Raw genomic sequence first — 19,162 nt, 5'->3', positions numbered from 1 at the left:
CTAAAGTTTAACTGACACTGAAAAACAACCCAATCTAAAAAAATCCCTTTATCATTAAATAAATCATAACACTTCGCGATCGTTGCTTTTTTTTTTTATTACGTTCTTCCTAAGAAGTTATTTACGCTCATTTGTATAATCTACACACAAGACCATTAAAGCCATTTCAGAGGATTAAAGTAGGTAATGGCACAATACAGAGAGCGTCCTTGAATACACCCTGTAACAATGAAAAAATAATAAATATTTAGTTTGATAAACTGTTTCTGAGAAAATATATAGCAATTAGACAACAGACAACATGCTATGACAAGCGGATGAAAAAATCCAACATCCTTAATCTTGTCTTTTACAAAAAAGTAACAAGAATATTTGAAAACTGTTCCGTAAATTTCAGTAGCAAAGAGGGGCGTGGCCCTCATTTTTGATTGAATACACAGGAAATGTTTGGATTCGTCTTTCCAGGGTTTTACACACAGGTCTAAAATTCAAAGAGTTTAAAAATAAACTAAAGAACCAAAGCAAAGCATTTAAATCATTTAAGAGAAACTAAACTGTGCAGAATTGAGAGCCACGATTTCCAGGTATCTTTAATCACAATCTTCATTTTTCAAGGTGAGACTAAACACATTTTAAAACAAATGCAAATTCACAAGTCATCATAGAGAGCCCCTATTGTATATTTACACTTGGAAGGCAGCAGTCGTACTTCACTATTAATCACATTCACCACGTTAGATAGTCTAGATGTAGCATGATTTAGAGATTTGAAATGTTTCCAAGATGCTGATCTGGTACTGGCTAAATACAAGTACTGAATTAATTGTATTTTATATAACCGTGAACAAAAAAAATACAGATTCAGAACAAGCATGTATCTGATTTCACAAAACTATTTTTTCAAAACCTATTAAAATGTTAAAACAAGGGCTGGGCAACATCAGGAAAGCATAGAGATATTGGTATCACAAAATCTTTTGATATATTTTTAAAACTACAAAATGTGATTAGAAGCAGCTAACGGTGTTAAAACTTTGTACCGAAATTGTTAAATGTTCAAATTTAATGATTTCTTTCTTTATTTCAGCGTTAAATAAGTTATTTTTTAGACAATAAATAAAAGTATCACCTAGCTTAATATTTCACAGGTTTTTAATGAAACGCAACACTACTATTTTGCTAGCAGTTTGTTTGCAGACCTAAATTTTGATAAATAGGTTTATCATAGAAATGTTTTCAGATGATGTGATGTTTCTCAGGTGCTATTATTTTTGCCATATTGCCTGCCTCTAATTAAAACTGCATTAAAGTGACAAACAAAAACTTAAAAAAAAAAATCTTGAAAAAGAAGATAAACTTGAAATTGGCTCCAGGAACTCTTGAACAGTGTACAGATTTCCTTCATGACAGTCTGCAACATTCATCCTTCATTCAAACACAGTGGCTTCAAGCCCCTTATCCTTCATGGCTGTGACTGCTGCTGCGGTCTGGTGATCTGCTGTATTATCAGACCGTTGATCGATCGATCATCTGTGCCAGAGGGTAACAGCTGAAACCATGAAGGCCTGGAATCCAGCAAAGTATTATAGCTTTATACAAATTTCTGATAATCCTCTCAGTGGGATCTGAGGAATAAAAGAAATTAGAATGAAGAACATTTGAGTCACTTAACTGAGGTAAGATGTGAAGAGTCATTTGCTAACAAAAAATCGAATACACTCACCGCCATCCGCTGCTGTTTGCGAAGCAGCTGGACTCGAGTCTGATCCATTACTGTGGCAATATCTCCCAAAGGCTTGTCCAAATCTTCAGAGTATCTTTGAATGAGGGAGAACGGGACTTTGTAACGGCCATGCTGGAAAGAAAGGTGTGCATTTATTCATACAAACTGCTCATTGTTGACAATCCAGTCATTATGATATACACAAACAAGCTTCACATCAAATATCAGAATGGGGGAAAAAGTGTGAAAGTGTGACTTTAAACATAGCATGATTGTTGGTAACAGAATGGGTGGTCTTGAGTATTCCATAAGGTACTGAATATCACACACCACAGGGTTTACACAGAATAAAAACCCCTGAAATACTCAAACCAGCCCATCTGTTATCAGTGCCACGATTAAAATCAGAGATCACGCTTCCCCCATTCTGATGTTTGGTGTCAACATTATATGAAGCTTTTAATTACTGCATGATTTTAATGTATTGCACTGCTGACACATGATTAGATTGATACAAGGATATGAATATTCCTGCGAATGCTTGATTCTGCTTTGTCAGAAAGTGTGAAGTAATTTGCTGTAATAGCACTGCTCAGCTATTAGTGCTATAAGGTTTCAGTTATTGCATTAATTCAAAAATGTTATCATGTCTATAACAGCAACTCATTCACAAGGATTTGTAAAGTAAATTTAGTTTGTTTTGTGGTTTTTTAGTCGCAAGAAAAGCTGTGTTATTAAATTCAAGAGAAAAGAAAAGGGAGCTTTGTGAAGGAATGACTGTATATAAATGTCTGCTATAACATAAGAGATAACAGGGCTATCTGTTAGTGGTGGTAAGGAGGAACTAATTAAATTTACAACTGGCTGTTATAAAACTAATCTCATTTAACCAATAGAACACAGGCTACTCAATCTAAAATTTGAGACATTAATCCTACCATGAATGCAACATAATAGCCTTAATTCCCATTACTAATTGTTGATAAATAAGTATGATTGTATAAGTATAAATGACCAACTGCTGAATGTTATGAAATACCTTGTCAGAATAGGGCTCCGCTGTGAGGTCTATGCCATCCATGCTCAGCTTCTCTTCTACAAGTAACTCCAGATTAGGTGATCGGACATGTTGCACTTTCTTTCCAAGTCTGTGGAGAAAAGGTTTGCCGGACTTTGGTACACCAGAGGCAGTGTCTGATTTGTGTACTGCCAAGTTGCTTTGGAACACAGGTTTGTTGTCAGGGCTTGTTGTGTCTTTGTCATTTACAAATGGCAGTGGAAGAGGTTTAGGAGGAACTGGTGGTTTTATGCGGTGTGGGTGTAAGGGAGGATCTGGTTGAGAACTTTCAGCACTATCTACAGGTACCTCCTCACTCTCCACATCTGTGGAGGAGTCAACAGAAGGGAAAGTTAGCTCATCCCCTGTTCCTAGCTCTTCAGATTCATCCTCTTGGTTGGCACATGCCTGAGATGTTATAGTTTCATTCTGTTCAGCAGGGCTATATATATCATGTTCTATTGATTGAACGGGCATCAAGTCTTCTGGGTTGTATGGCTCCTTCCTGTGAAGCATCTGATGATCCAGTGAAAGAGAACGTTTCCACAAGCCTTGGGGTACAGGGATGCAAAGCAACTCATCGTAGCTCTGACTGAGGGGCTTTATGGTGAGCAAGGAGCGGCTTGTCCCTATGTGAACGGTTTTGATGGAGGTTATCTGGAAAGGTGGCAGGAGAGACTGTTGATCCTGCCTGCTGCTGGTCTGGCTGAGAGGAGGAGTGGGATACTCAGGAGATGGGAGGTGACTGGATTCAAAGCCTGATGAAGACCTGCTTAAATGAGATGTCTTTTTGGCTTTCCCTAAAAAAGAGCCGTGCAACACATGATTTATAAACCAGCATGGGCAATATTTCAGTCAGTATGCAGAGAAGATGACTAGCTAATAATACAGAGTTCTCCATGCAAACACAGACACTTGACAAGAGACAGCATGCCTTTACGCATACAGCAGGCAGCACAGAAATGAAAAGCGTATGGAAACTGGCAGAAATAAAAGCAGACAGTCCAGACAAGTATGATACAGCTGTTTATTCTGTAGCCTCTATTAGAACTGTTCAAGGACAAACTAAGAAAGCATATGTATCTATATGTTTTTCCCAGTGCAGAGATGTGCGCATTATATATATATATATATATATATATATATATATATATATATATATATATATATATATATATATATATATATATATATATATATATATAGTCAAAAATAAACAATTGTCTTGATTAGACCACATTTTCCTGGTCCATGTAATTCCTGTAAATATATCAATGTTATGCTTTTCTCTTTTTATCATTTAGCATATAATAGAGGTCTTAGGCACATATGATACTGTGCAAATTATATTATTATATGTTTAATAGAAAAATATACACAGACAAGCAACAATTTTAAAAGTACAAGCATGGAAAATTTGCTCCAAAGGAGCGACTGGCTTTTACAAAAGCATGTCAGAGTCACTTTTGTTTTATAGAACTAAATGAAAGCAACACACTAAAATTATATATAATCATTCAACACAATTTTACCCAAACACAAAACCATTGTTCATGGTCAGAACAGAAGGAACAGCAAGATAGATGCAAAGCCACCACTTTCTTGTACACGATGAACAAGATGAGACGGAATGTACTGGTCCTTTGAGGTTTTTGATGGAGAATATGATGGACATGTCTGTGGATAAACACTATGCAGAAGGCGAGGACTAGCAGAGGACCGATAGAAAGATAAAAGTCAGTCCTTGGAGCAGAGGAGAACAAAGTGAGCAAGAGAAAGTGCAGTGATGGTGGCGAGATGAATGGCCAGAGTGTGCTTATCACAAACACTGTTCAGACACGTCAGTTTGTATAGCTTGATTCTGGAGCATGCAGACATTGGCAGCCCACAGAGAAAATAAGTAGTGTGGCTGGAGAGAGTCACAGGCGAAGAAGGCTGTTATTACCATTCTCCAGATTCTCATTGCTCTCATAGCAACCAGAGTCACGTGGAGAATCTCTGGAAGGAGCTGATATCACTGGATGAACGTTCTCCTCTGGGTCTACTGAGGATCCACCATTCTCTGGGTCACTGTTAACTAGGATCACATAGACACAACAAAGCAAAATGAACATTTTGAAATGTTTTCCTATACTGATTACATCTCTTAAAATACATATACACTGTGGTGCGTGTGTGTGCATCTCTAGATATTAGTCCACTCACTGTCATATTCCTGCAGCAACTCCACTGCCGTCATCAACACTGCTCTGTGCTGTGGGTCTCTGATGTTCAACTCGTCCAGGTCCTCCTCCTCCAGCAACTTAAACGTTTCCAGATCCTCATATCCATTAAACAGGAATGTAGGCATGTGCTCCTATAGAAGCAGACAGTACAGGATGATTAAAAAAGACTAAACTTTAACAAGAACCTGCCATTAATATGGACCGACACAGTTGTTTTTTTTTTTTTTATAAACTGGAACACTTTTTGGTGTTTGTAACAGTCATTACTTTGAGGTTGATGCGCTCTAGTAGCTCTTCCACAGAGGTGGGTTTGGGAGGCCGACCCTTCCTTCTCTTCCTGACGCTGCTCTTGGGCTTTTCGCCTTCCTCGTTCAGCACGTCTACATAGATGAACTTAAAGGTGCCCACTTTGTTATTCAGAAGGCCCATCCATGTACCCATTGGAGGCTTACTGATAATGTCTATAACATCTCCTCTCTGGAACAAAACATGATCATACAGTCTGGGCTTAATGCACATATGTCATCATGCAACATAACAAAATCGTACAGTATTCACTAGTACATGTTAGGTTTATTACAAATTATGTAATTATACTAAGTATATGGAAAAAATGAAACAAACATATAACTCACTCTATACAGATATACATATACAGTCCTGATAAAACTGAGGTGCTTTAGAGTTTAGACATCCAAAACATTTAATAACAATAGTTCAGACACAACATTTCAGCTCTGCTGAGTTCAAGGTGGAAGATATGTCTGAATCCAGGTCTCTTTAATCTAATTGTAGGTCACATGATCAAGTCATGTCACTTAGTAAACTTGTAAAAGTTCATGCCACAGACTGAATATAGAGTTTATAGAACATATATAGTTATAAAGTAAACAAAAACAGTAACATAAAACTTAAGCCAAATTTTTTAACAAGTGTTAACTGAGGCTGGTATTATAATATATTATAAAACAGAAAAGAAACACATCTCCTCATTAACACCTTAAAAATGGCCTTATATACGGGACTATATGCAATATTCCTTTCCTGTAGCATGCCTTAAGCCAGGTATAACTTTGATTACCATCCAAAATCTCCACAACTGGCCAAAACCTAAAGGTCATGTGAACACAGTCATTGTGTTATCTGGGATTTCTTTCCTCAAAAAATTTCTCAAAAAGGTTTTCACTGTAATCATAAGTTGCATAAATGACAATTAGCAATATAGATCCAAAAAAAGCAATACAAATTTGGATTTAAATGATGCTGAATCCGGCTTCTCTCAAGATTTAGCTTTTATTTTAAGGTCATGCAATCTATACTAAGTTTAAAAAGTTCTGAAGACAGACATGCCTCAGCTGAAATGCATTAGTGATGTGCTGTATTTTCTTTTCTCTCACACTTTTTGACATGAATGATGTATAAATCATATCGTTTATTGATACTAATTAGACATCTCTCACCTTGAGTTTGAGTGAATCTGTGTCATAGGGACTGGGGATAAAGTCGGTGTGTACAAGGGCTCGGCCACAAAACGGCCCTCTGTAAGGCAACTCCTCATCATCACCGTCCTCTGATTTCACACTCTCTCTGTTACTTGCTGAGGAGTCTGTGGTGCTTACTGTCTGACCGCCTGCAAATGCAAGTTCATTTAAATGCACATCAAATGGAACTCTGAAATGTGATTCAATCGGGAGGATTTTTGATCACTCCTGCAAAAGCACACTCATGCACACTTACTCATCGAGCTTTGTCCACTTAGTGAGCTCCTCAGACTCTCAACAGAACCCCCAGACTTGAGCTTGGGTTTTTCTAGTGAGTCTGTGTGGGGGGGCTGGAGTGACTCAGGCTCTCTGCTCGGACTCAACTGAGTGGAACAGACAGACAGAGAGAGAGAGAGAGAGAGAGAGAGAGAGAGAGAGCTTGATATAATTTATACTGCATTTTAACAGAATTTCCAGTAGGGGGCAGTCAACACATACAAATACTACAGAGTACTGCATGACAAAGCACATACTGTTGGTTTAAATGCTACAGAAAACAAAACCCGTGCATATATTTGTTTAGGATCTCAGTGTGTGGATTTTCCAATCTTACTTAAAATGTGATTGAATACACTACTGTATATCCTCATCAGAATCGCAATCACCTTTATTGCCAAAGGCCATGGGTTTGCCAGGTACAAGAAATTTGACTTGGTGTACCGGTGCATAGTAATATGAAACAAAGGAGCATCAGTATAAAGAACCTATAAAAACATGCTATTTAATTACAGTAATCCCCCATTTATCGTGGGGGTTACGTTCCAAAACTACCCGCGATAAACAAAAATCGAAAAAACATGGACACCACCCCCAAATGCTTTTTTTATTGTTTAAGTCGTAAATTAACCTCCCACATTATTTAAACATACAGAAAACATTTTCAAGCATATAGCGAGATGAATTGTGGGTAAATTCGTAGAAATATCACATTCATAGTGAGTACTGTATGTATTTATGTTCCTTGCCAGAAGCCTTAAAAGGTGGAGAGCGTTTGGGCAACATAATAGAACATAATGTATTTTTAAGGGCGATAAAAATACAGCGTACACAGAACAAAACCAAACACTCGGGACAGTGACACGCGAAGAACTGGGATGCTGGAGAATTCTGCTTCCCTTTCCCCAACTGCACGCATAGCCAGCAGCCAATCACAACTGTGATTAAATGAATGGGGCATTCCGATTGGCCAGACTCGACCCTCCAGCTGAACTGTATTTTGATTTTCAGCATCCCCGTACCAAACTTTCCTAAACTTTGTCCCTTGAGTAAATACGCTGTAGAGTATTTTATATATTATTAACATTTTACTTCATTTTATTTTAATTAATCTTTATATTTTGTAATTAATAATTATATTTTTATTAATAAATTACCTTATTTCAACAAAAACAATTCACTATATGGTTTATGGATACCGCAATATACCGGGAAATCTGCACAAAAAAATAGTTATGTTCCAAATAAAAATCTGCGATATACTGGGACCGCGATATAGAGGGGGATTACTGTATATACAAGTCTTTTTTATTGTCAGTATTTTATCACTTTGTCACTGTATGTTTACAGCCAGAGTACCTGTGAGAAAACACAATGCTGCTTAGCCAAAAATAAGTATTTTGTTTACTTCAGGTGTGCAATGACACGGTCTTCTGTGCCCATCATAGATGCCATGTGTGATAAAAGTTACAACCATGCCAAGAATGGCATGCAGTGGCATGGTTTTTAACAGTAAAAGATGACACAGAGGTTCATGTATTTTAAAGAGAGAGTATAAAGGAAGTGTTTGTGAAAGTTTTGAGGAAACCAGGGCACCTGAAGAAAACACAGGGCGGCAATGCTTCTTACTGTTCCACCATGCCACTTATGCATGTAAAAATGTCAACACTGAGGTAACCATCCGATCGTACAGTGAGATTAACCATAAATCTGTGACACCATAACAACTCTAATGCCCAAACACCTCTGGCAAAGCAACACCTCCTAAGAGTACCATGAGAGCTCCCTGTCTTCATCTTTCAATAGAAATAATAAACAAAATGGGTTGCTGCAATACCTGCTCAAACAGGACAGCACTACTTTTCTTGGATATGCGTTTCCTCATGGTCTCCTTCACCGACTTCACTTTTTTCCCGAGAGAGATGCGGGACGGTGTGGGTGACCTCGCTGCATCTCTCCTGCTGATGGTCCCATTATCACTCTGCAGTGGAATCACAAAAGACATCGGCAAACTGACCTGAGAGCTCAACCTCAATCTCACGAGACATGTGTGGACAATGTGTACAGAGTGAAACCTGACGTTTATCATACTGCGTGTAACAAGAAAGTGCATTGCCTCTAGTGTTATATTGTCTAATTTGGAATATAATATTTTGCTTCATACTCACAGGGTTGTTACAGCTGTTTCTCATGTATACAGACTGGTTCATAAGGTCAAACCCTCCAAAGCTACACGCCCTCTGTGGAGAAAACTGTTATTGAACATGACTGAATACACAATAAATCTGTTAAAAGATTTTTCAAATCTGTGCACTTTTCCCCTAAAGATAAAATGTGACTGCTTAAAGGAACAAAAAAAAAAAAAACACTTGCTAAGCCTCAACTACATAAAAAATAGGGCAGATTAAAGCAGCTAGGCAGAATGTGAGAATCTGCTATGACTTTTTAACAGCAGGAATAAGTGGAAGCAGACATATAACTCTCTGTTTCCACTCCACTCATACAGTGGGGGTTTACCAGATCTATTTATGGAAATACTTCTTATTGTTGTCATTTTGACTGGGGACAATAGCAAGCAGAGGATCAGAGTTTCTTTACACACCCCATGTAATTTAGAGGGACCCAGGGCCCGTCTCATTTCTCCATCAGTCACAGAACGGGTTATCCTGGGCTCCTCCTCACAGCCGCCCTCAGCTTCAGAAAAGGATGAGCGACTGCCTGCATCCATCACCGAGGTGTCCAAACTGGGCCCTGTGGGAGGGTAGCTTAGCCCCTGGCTACTGTTAAAGGGCTTAAACTGCTTATGGCCACTGTAGGTATCCAGGCTACTGGAGGACGGAGATGTGGTCAGGCTGTCTGAGTCTCCATCCACACACAGAACTGAGGCCATTCCATCACCCTGAGACAAGACCAGACGCTTCTGTACGCCTGAGTAGAGAGAGGCCCTTTCCTCACACGTAGGAGAGAAGTCCGAGCTCAAAGAGTCTGAAAGAGACACAAGTAAATTACACACACAAACATGCAGCATACACAAACCAGAAAGCTTGTGGTATACATTTTCATTTTTCATTTATTACAATCACTACACATTTCATCTTTCTTTCTTTTTTTTTTCTTTACGTCATTCTTCCTTTATTTATTTTTTCCTTCTTCCATTCCTTTTTCTGTCCCTTCTTTCTTTCTTCTTTCCTTCCTTTCTCTGTTCACTTCATCCTTGCCTTCATTCTTTCCTTCCTATCCTTTCTTCATACCCTTCTTAATTTCTTTCTTTCATTTTTCCATCCTTTACCCCTTTCACTCTTCCTTTCTCTTTTCTTTTTTCCTTCTTCTCCCCTGTCCTAATTATCATGTCTCCCCTGTCCCTGTATTATGTCTACTGTCATATCTGTTTACCCTTGCACTCCTCTCTCGCCCATATTAACTTTTAAATGTGTATTAATTTACATTCACCAAACTAGATTTATTTAATATCCCCCCTTCTTAAGAAGCCATCGGACCAAAAGGACCAAAATAAATTGTCTAAAAGAACACATAAACCAAGTTGTAGTTTTTGTCATGTATTTTGTCGGTTTCTCTCTGAAGGTGCAGTAAAGGTTTGATTTCCCACCTTTTGATGTGTGTTTTTTGCTCTCGTCTATTCTAATGAGCTTCTTCTTCACGCGGCGTGTCGAGTTAACCAGCTTGTGAAGCCTGCGAAAAGCCAACGACTCCTCCTGCTCATCATCTGACTGCTCCTGTGACTGCAGGACAGGATAAAGGAGTTAAAGACCCTTGAGCCATTTGTCTTTCAACATGCATTTTAGTACCAAAGCATTAAATACATGTATTTAAATATTATTCCTAGACAAACCATACGTGTGATTATGATAAAAGGTGGTATTTCGGGCTTAATACCTAAAGCAGATCTGAGACGGACAGAATTATACACAGCTTTGTAAATGCATTTTAATCAGTTTGGGTAATCACCAAAATGGGAAGGAACAAACCCTGGAATAATAATACATGTTAGTAAAGGAAGAATAAAGGCAGCTTTGTGATGGTTAGAGGAAAAAAAGTTAAAAGATAAATCTGAGACATCAATCAGCAATAAATGGCAATTTGCTTGGGAACTTTTAATTGGAATAAGACACTTTCCCACTATAGTCTGTAGAACTGTAGTTATTAACAGTTTAAATTCAAAGCAGAACCTAAGAGACATTACACTGGTTTTAACACAGAAGCTTCTGTGAATTATAATAAGTTCCTAGCAGTGTTTTAATAGCTGCTTGCTTCCGGGCTTTCTTCTGAAACCTAATGAGACAGAGACAGACAGTCTGTAACCATAATTTTAGCCGACCACTTTTCTAACCTTAGGTGCAGAACATCTGTGTTCCAGCCACAGCTGATACACTACCTATGATCAACCACAGGCAGAAAAAAAACTGTGTGCTTAAAATGAAAAACCTGTCAGCTGCAAACATGTTCTATACCTGACCTTTTTGTGGGTAAAGATGAGAACTGAAAATGAAAGACTGAATGTGACTTTCTGTCTGGTTAAATGCGAGTTGAGAAAAATTTCTGATGCTCTGAGCTCAGAGAGAAAGAACTCAGGATAGTGTTACTTTTGCTAATGCTGCTGATACATTTTGTTAAAGAGCTATTGGAGGCTCAGGAATTTTTTATTTTTGTTATGATTTTGCACTAGTCTCATGGTCAGAGGTCTTCTTCAAGGTCTGAGTGAAATACAACAACACACATTCCAGCTCATTCATAATTTAACCAGCTCTTTACTGCACATTCACGCCTGATTCATTTGCCAAGACATAAACTTTAATGCTTGGATTACACTTACATCCTAATATTATGTAGGACTATTATCCCTAGTACCCTCAAGACAAGTTCCTTAGTTTGGATAGTAAAATAGGAGGGAATCAAATGGAAAAAATAGAGACTGCCCAGGGGAATGGGCCCTTTAACTGAGCTCTCTCGAATCACAGCCTCCCTGTCTGAAAAAGCTGCGCCCTGCAGAACCCAGCTCAGTGTTGCATACAGCCAAAGTGACACAATGGGGGGTTAAAGTATTGAGGGTGATGAATAGAGCTTAATAGGGGGTTGGGACATGGCACTGTGGTGGACTGATGGATTTGTAATGGGGGAGAGCAACGGTTCACATCCAGGCCATGAAGGGGGGAGTGACATCAACAAATGCCTGACAGTGTGGGTGACATTCCTGCTGGGAGGATGCCTGAGACAGGAGGATGTGGTGCAGCCAATAAACTCATTACAACAAACAAGGATGTGGCACAGCTAATCATATACAGCTGCTATTAACTCAGTGATTAAAGAGACTCAAGAGCGAAAGGATTTGGTAAAGGAAAGCTTTCAGGGCTGTGTGCAAGTTTAGCTAATTCTAAAGTTTTATCCAAGACTGAAAAGCAGGGGAGCTACTTACAGTGAAGTTCACGGAGAACTCATCAGTAGTGGGACTGGAGGCATCGGTCCACTCAACTGTGTCCGTGGTACATGACTGACGATTTTGTGCCTCATATTCTTTCAGCTACGGAGAGAAGAGCATTTGGAAATTAATTGTGACCTTGAACGCTGTTTCTAGTTCGGATAAAAATAGACAAGTCATTTGGAGGTTAAACATGAACGGTGTTGAACATGTTAATACCAAAAACAGAACAAACTGTAATTAAATATAAGACATGATCATACTACGATCTCACACATCATTAAACACCAGCAGAATGACAGAGAGACAGGAGCAGTGACATACCCGAGCCAAGGCCTCCTCTACAGTTATCATCTTCTCCTTCACCATCATCATCAGCTGGATGCGTTCTTCATCACTCATTGTGATCTCACTGGCTACAAAGCCAAGGTCATCAGCTGTAGACAAGATTCGGAAGAGGTCAAAGGTTTACTAGAGGAACACAGAGATCTAATAGGTATCGGGTCATATAACGAAACGTCAGCGGCACCTTTTGACGTCTGCCGTATAATGCCTTTCTGTGTCTTACGGAAATTCTGCCAGAAGGATTTGTTTTTCTTTCTGTCCCATTTTCCTATGTTGGCAAAGGAAATGTTAAAAGAACATTCCAGACCCATATATCAAAAAAACCTCTTACAACACACATCTACATTTAAATGAGTCAGAACAGCAATAACACATTTCTCACACACACACACACACCCTACCTCCAGATCCATCTTCTGAGGCTGACTTTTGCACCAACAGCCTAGAAACAAAAAGTCTACATAAATCACAGATCTTCATAAAGCAGCCAGGACACAGTCTCTTCATCTCACCTGTTTTCCCACATTATTTCCTTCAGATTTTTACAAGCTATCCAAACATATCCTACAAAACGTCCAGTGTTTTTTAATTTTTCCACATATCACGTTATCGTGTCCATAATACCCACAGGCCACTGAATCAGTGATCAATCTCTTACAATGGAGTTAAAGAGGCAAGCTGTTGGCTCCGGAGCCAAACACACACCTCACCAAAGCTCACAGTAACAATAGAGGCTTTTCAAATGCTGTTGGGCTTTTAGTGAAACATTTTGCTCACGTGGCCTGTGCATTCCTCTCTCTCAGCTGACACTTGTTGCTGATGTCAGTTATCAGCAATCTGTCAAGCAATGCTATATGGATTTTATTCACCTTTTTAGAGCATAAACTTTTTATTTTTTTTATTTTTTATTAAAGCTTGTACTTAAAGGCCATGCATACTCAGCTACATACAAAAGATGAAAATGTTCATGGAATGCATGCATTATTGCACGATCCTAGTGTTCATCTCCCTCTCTTTCCTTCCAATCATTGAATCATAGGAAGGAAGCAGGACGTGAAAAAGGTCAGCAGGAAGAGTGCAAGGCATCACCTCTACACTCACATGAGTGGATATGTTTCATGGATGGGTAAGACATGCTGTTTGTCATGCTGTATCTTCAGGAAGACATTAAACGGAACAAAACTTTAAAATGCTGGGGGAAAATATAAACTTTTATTTTAATCAGAAAAATCAGAAGGTGTACCTTCTCTCAACCTCAGGAGTGGACACCGTACTGCTCAACCCCAGAGATTCCTAAGAGGAGGTGAAATTTACTTTCAGCTTCAAGTGAAAATGACAAATTTGACATGAAATAAGAAATAAGTCTAGAATGAGAAGTGAAACATTCGCTGGAGGCCTACCTGGATTTCTGAACGCAGCTGAAGTGATGTGATCATTGACTCAGTATTTGCCTGAGAAACCAAAAATATACATAAAAGATAAATAAAAATTACAAGATATATGTAGTAGTTTTGGTGAACACTTCTTATTTAGTATCTTATTAAATGTACATTCTGGTGTTATATTTGTGAATTCAAAGAGATTTAACCTCCATGACAACAGCAGAGAATTAAAACGACAGAAAAACACTTACAATCTCTGCATCCTGAGCCACTTTGCGCTTGCGAAGCTCCTCCATCCTCTCACACACGTCACTGTAAGAGGTACTATAATACTCTGAGTACTCCTTAGCCAAATCCTCAATGTTTCCCAGAGAGCCATCCTGTAAAAGAAAACCAATAGTTAAGGGAAAGCTGTGGGAATAAATGCTACCTACATAGCTTTAACTACTCAAGAATTCCTAAAGATCACATATGAATAACTTCGAAAAACTTATATGTGAAGCTTCAGAAAAAACGTATTCAGGTGTCCTTTCTCGAGTCCTACTTGACCTCACTTTGACTGAGACCAGAAGAGCGAGTGAATGACGCAGCTGCAGCCAAGAAAGACCGCAACTAACCAACTCGAGCAAAACTAAAGGAGGAAGAATCAGAGGTCTAGATAAACTGCAATAGACAGCAGAGTTCCCCGCAGATCCTACTGATAAACGCACAATTTCCAGGTATTGTTTTAGGCAAACTTTGCTTTGCGACAACAAAAAGATAAAATAGACCTGCATCATCATGCAAATCGCAAACTCATCCCAAAATGTCCACTGATTATTTATGAGCATCCTGAAATTCCATGAAACTACACGTGACGTTGTTCTAGAGAAACTCATCACTAAAGAATGCACATTACGGATCACGGATCACAGTTCACACGCAGTAAACCGACACACACTCACTAAACTAACACATTTCAGCCCGGAAATCCATTCATCATCAAGTACTCATACGTGCCTCTCCATTAAGTGTGTGTGAGAGATCATTTGAATAAATGAACTGTGTGTGTCAGGAAGTGCAGCTGGAGTTGATAAGCCTCTTTAGGCAAAATGCAGGATGATTTGATTATAATATTTGTTAAAAATGAAGCAAATATTTATAAGCAAGCTGAAACCACATCATACAAATCTATTTTTTTTCTGGTACATAACTGTCTAAATGGAGCCCTTGCTGATCATATTGAAAGCATGATGGGAAAAGAATGTAAATGCAGGATACATTTGTCAGGGTTCAGTTTTCTACTCTACTCTATACTACAGCCATAATAGAGGCCGAATCATAGGCGTAAGTCATATAGCTCACATACAGTGTTCTCCAGATTTATCCATCAAAATAATGAGCAAAGTGAAATATGAAATAGTATTTCTCTCAAATAGATTTACCAAAATACTCAAGACCCTTAAAGAACATTTTAAATAAATGCAAGAATTTGACTTTATGCACAATACAGACAGATGGTTCTCAAATTGCCGATAGAGATAAAAACATATAAGCAGTTAAAAAAAGAGGACATTACAGCTCAATTGATGTCCAAAACAAAATGTTTTTCTGTATGTCAGAAACCTAAACCTCAGGAACACAGTGTTCTGCTCACCCAGTGAGGAGGAGAGAGATGAAGACAAATAAAAAGCCCAAAATTCAGATTTACAGTTACAGTTCATTATTGAGGTTTGATACAGTTCATAATCGAGTTTTAAACCCCACTTTCATAACAGCAAATTATTGAGAGCATCAGCAAATGCAGTCCTCCCCAGACCTCAGTAGCACTGTCTGTTGTGGTCAAACCTTTTTTAGTTTGTTGGGTAAAAACACATCATCAAAATGTTTGCTGAGAAAAGAGGATTGCAACCAAGTAAAAGCAGCCGACATCCTCTTGTGTTACAGATTCATTATATTTATTAAGTTCCATAAAATTCCTGGGCATATGAGTGAGAAAGAAGCATTTCCTCTGACTGTATTATAATGGTTATCTTTACTGCAGAAGCAAAGAGAAAAATGCTTTCATGGGTGCAATCATACAGGTTTCTGAACTGTGATGTTATCCAACAGAAAATTCACTTTAAGAAATCATGCCTCTCATGTAAAAGTAAAACCTCTTAGAATTTTTTTTTCTCTTCTAGATCTATGCTTTTAGCTCATGCTAAAGAAAAACAAGCCCCAGCAATCAGTCAAGCGCATATCAGGTAGATGCGCTTTAACTGAAGCTAAAAAAAGTCACAGTAATGTGTCCCAATATATCACTAGATACAGGCAACAAGGAATGATATCCATCTGAATTACTGTTATTATCAATGCACTACTTATTAATTACTAACTATTAAATGAGCTTCAAAATGGACTACATTAAATCAGTTTATTCCATTTGAATGAAAAGTAGGATATAATATGATATACACTCAATAAATGTGTATGTGGCAAAAGAACACAAAATATATAAACATAACAGTTTACCAGATGTTAATGCAAGTCCAGGTTCCTGTTTTTTCTTTTCTTTCCCCCATTAGTATTCCACTAGACTAGACCATCCTCTATTGGCCTCTAAGTGCTGAATAAGCTGAGAGACTAAAGATGCACCATGAATATGCATTCTTTACGGTTGCTAGCTACTACATAGCAATGAAAACCATTGGCTAATTAATGGTCAGGCGTTAATATGAAAGGAGAATCATTATCAGTTGAGGGTGTGAGGGTGACAGACAGCATGAGAGAGTTGTGTCCAAGCTTGTTAGACGTTATAGGAAGATACACAGTACTGAGTGCAGATAAACTGTTGGTTTGTGGGGGACTACTTAAAAATGTCTTTACATAAATCTATACCATTTTTTTCCCCCTCTGTATTTATAGGAGGAGCAAAATTTCAGCAGGGGTACAAATAGTTCTGTGAGGCACTGTAGAATGCAGAAGTGGTCTTTTTTTAACCAGCCATCGTGCACATAAATAGGGAGGAGGAAGTCACTTGGGATTTAGTCATTTCTACAAAAAACAAAAAAACAAACACATTTACCACAAATGTGGATTACAGTCTATTTTAATGTCCACTCTACATTCCATCAGGAAATGGCTGTGGAGGCACATGTGGCATGCAGGCTCATTTTAAAAAGTGCAAAAAGTGTTGCTATGGGAACATTTCACTGGTCCATGCAATTCTTTTCACGTATTTAAAAGATGTTTTGATTTTATTGTGCATACCAAATACTTTAACCTACACTGAAACATCTGCAGGCAAATAAATGTAATTCAAGAGCATAATTGTAATTAGGCTTCATAATACAAGCCCTGTTTTCAAGAGGAATTCTTTCTTCTTTATCACAGGTAACTGAAACCCTGCACTGATCAGATTTACTGTCTTTATGCTGTGATTACATGGAAAGCGGAGCAGCAAAGGTTATTGCACCCACATAAACCATGACATGGCTTATTGGGATGATTAATATTCCACAGACTAGGCAGAGCAGTACTGACAGCCAGAGCTGGTTTAGTATTCAGAGGATGCTATTCAGTACTGCATACACTCTTAAGATGGACAAAGAGAGGCATATATTAGAAAAGTAAATGAAATCATTTTTACACGTCTCCATATATAACGTAACTTAAATGTTCCGTCCAGGAATTGCTTATATTATGTTAAGACGGCGCAGTTTCGGTACAAGCCTAAACATAGATTATAGATAGAGAACAGGTTATATCAGGACTTCTGCTCTCCACTGCCTCGTACAGTCTGACTTTCCTGCACAGACACACAAAGGGCCCGATAACAGAGAAGCTGGGTGAAAAAAACAAACAAACAATCTCTTGTTAAGTTGAGAGCCTCTTATACAGTGTATATTATAGTACTATAAAGATTCTGTGCTACATCCTTAATTCATTAGTCACAAAGCTGTTTGGGTAAAAAAATGTGCAAATGGTAGACAGATGGAGAAAAAATGCTTAGATTCTGTAGATTTTTCTTCCACCAAACACATTTTTGGTAATAAGATAATAAGGAAATAAACATACATCTTGCGCTACACACAACAACTTCATAAAAGAAGTCTGCTAAAATAAGCTCAATTTCTTTTCCAGAGTAAATTTTCCTGCTGTAATTTAATATAAGCAAAGTACTGAAAGGATCTGAAGGCACGGGCATTCTTACTGAAGTGCTCCGAGACGTTTCCTTCATTCCATTCCCTGGAAGCGCGCACATTCCTCTGCTGCAAGAGGCACAGGGGTCTCGTGGTGCCACACTCTGTGACTAGCTCAACTGTCCTCTAAGAGAGAACTATTCATTTGTTAAGTGACATGCCCTTGAGTCAAAGCCACTTGAAATCTGGCTGCTTTTCCTCAGTTAGGAAAGACGGTGGTGGCCAAATGAAAAGCACTGTGGACTGCGACGGTCACTCTGAGCTTCACAACACAGAAGTCTTCTGATAAACACTTCGTTATACCCTGATCACAGGGATCAATTCCCTGTCTTCAGTGAGTTTGTATGTAAACAATAATTTAGGGCAGAAAAGAGCTAAAAAAAAAAAAAGAAAAGAAAAAAAAGGGATAATCATTCAAATATTACAAGATATAACAAGAGTCTCATTTATGAACAGCAGATGCAGCTATATGGGTTGAAACGCAACAGCAGAGAGTCTAAACCACATTATAGTTTATAGACATCTGTGCAAGCCTCACTCCTTACCATTATACATATGGTATTCAGCAGTTCACACAAAAGGTTAGAAATTTGGATATGCCCATCATGCAACTGAACAAGGCAATCTGGTGTCTAGTGTCAATACATTGATGCCATGAAGAAAATAATCCTGACGTGACAGATCTTGTGCATGTAGACTAATCCGTTAATGGCAGAGTGGCATGCGACCTGCTGCTTATGAGGTTGATGAAATGAGGAAAATCCTGTCACATTACCCTGGACAATGAGGAGCAAATTGAGCATGTCAGAGGCACGAGAGGATCAGAGTGTCTGGGGGCCGTGGTCACGCCTGAACTAGCAGCTCATTTATCTCTCCCCCTCGCTGTGGAGCAGCAGGAGCTCACCCCCTCATCTCACCCCGAGTTCTTGTAGAATTCCCACTCGGCCTCCTCATCAGCTGGTACAGATGAGGAAGCAACTGACATTTCAGGCTCACAGGAGAACGGCTACATTCAGAGCTGATGAGATGGAGGTGCAGAAATCACACCAGCCTCAGTATTGCTAATTCCCTCTCAC

General features: G+C 38.6%; 1 protein-coding gene across 2 annotated transcripts in view; it reads right to left on the bottom strand.

Annotated features, from left to right (window-relative positions):
* Positions 1-680: 680 nt before the first annotated feature.
* The window catches only part of sash1b (SAM and SH3 domain containing 1b), a 62,123-nt gene continuing 43,641 nt past the window's right edge, over positions 681-19,162 (bottom strand). For both annotated transcript variants that reach the window (XM_058398822.1, XM_058398823.1), the window contains exons 2-20: positions 14,175-14,303; positions 13,942-13,992; positions 13,785-13,834; positions 12,943-12,983; positions 12,726-12,809; positions 12,521-12,633; positions 12,194-12,298; positions 10,370-10,502; positions 9,365-9,747; positions 8,931-9,002; positions 8,600-8,743; positions 6,743-6,869; positions 6,466-6,635; positions 5,273-5,482; positions 4,986-5,136; positions 4,726-4,857; positions 2,763-3,580; positions 1,724-1,855; positions 681-1,625 (exon numbers count right to left, since the gene is read on the bottom strand). In XM_058398822.1, the coding sequence (XP_058254805.1) occupies positions 1,584-1,625; positions 1,724-1,855; positions 2,763-3,580; positions 4,726-4,857; positions 4,986-5,136; positions 5,273-5,482; positions 6,466-6,635; positions 6,743-6,869; positions 8,600-8,743; positions 8,931-9,002; positions 9,365-9,747; positions 10,370-10,502; positions 12,194-12,298; positions 12,521-12,633; positions 12,726-12,809; positions 12,943-12,983; positions 13,785-13,834; positions 13,942-13,992; positions 14,175-14,303 (3,087 nt within the window). In that variant the 3' untranslated portion in view covers positions 681-1,583. The remainder of the gene's footprint in view (positions 1,626-1,723; positions 1,856-2,762; positions 3,581-4,725; positions 4,858-4,985; positions 5,137-5,272; positions 5,483-6,465; positions 6,636-6,742; positions 6,870-8,599; positions 8,744-8,930; positions 9,003-9,364; positions 9,748-10,369; positions 10,503-12,193; positions 12,299-12,520; positions 12,634-12,725; positions 12,810-12,942; positions 12,984-13,784; positions 13,835-13,941; positions 13,993-14,174; positions 14,304-19,162) is intronic.

Source organism: Hemibagrus wyckioides, linkage group LG09 (genome assembly GCF_019097595.1).
Source record: "Hemibagrus wyckioides isolate EC202008001 linkage group LG09, SWU_Hwy_1.0, whole genome shotgun sequence".
Lineage (NCBI taxonomy): Eukaryota > Metazoa > Chordata > Actinopteri > Siluriformes > Bagridae > Hemibagrus > Hemibagrus wyckioides.
This window is presented reverse-complemented; position numbering and strand designations above follow the sequence as displayed.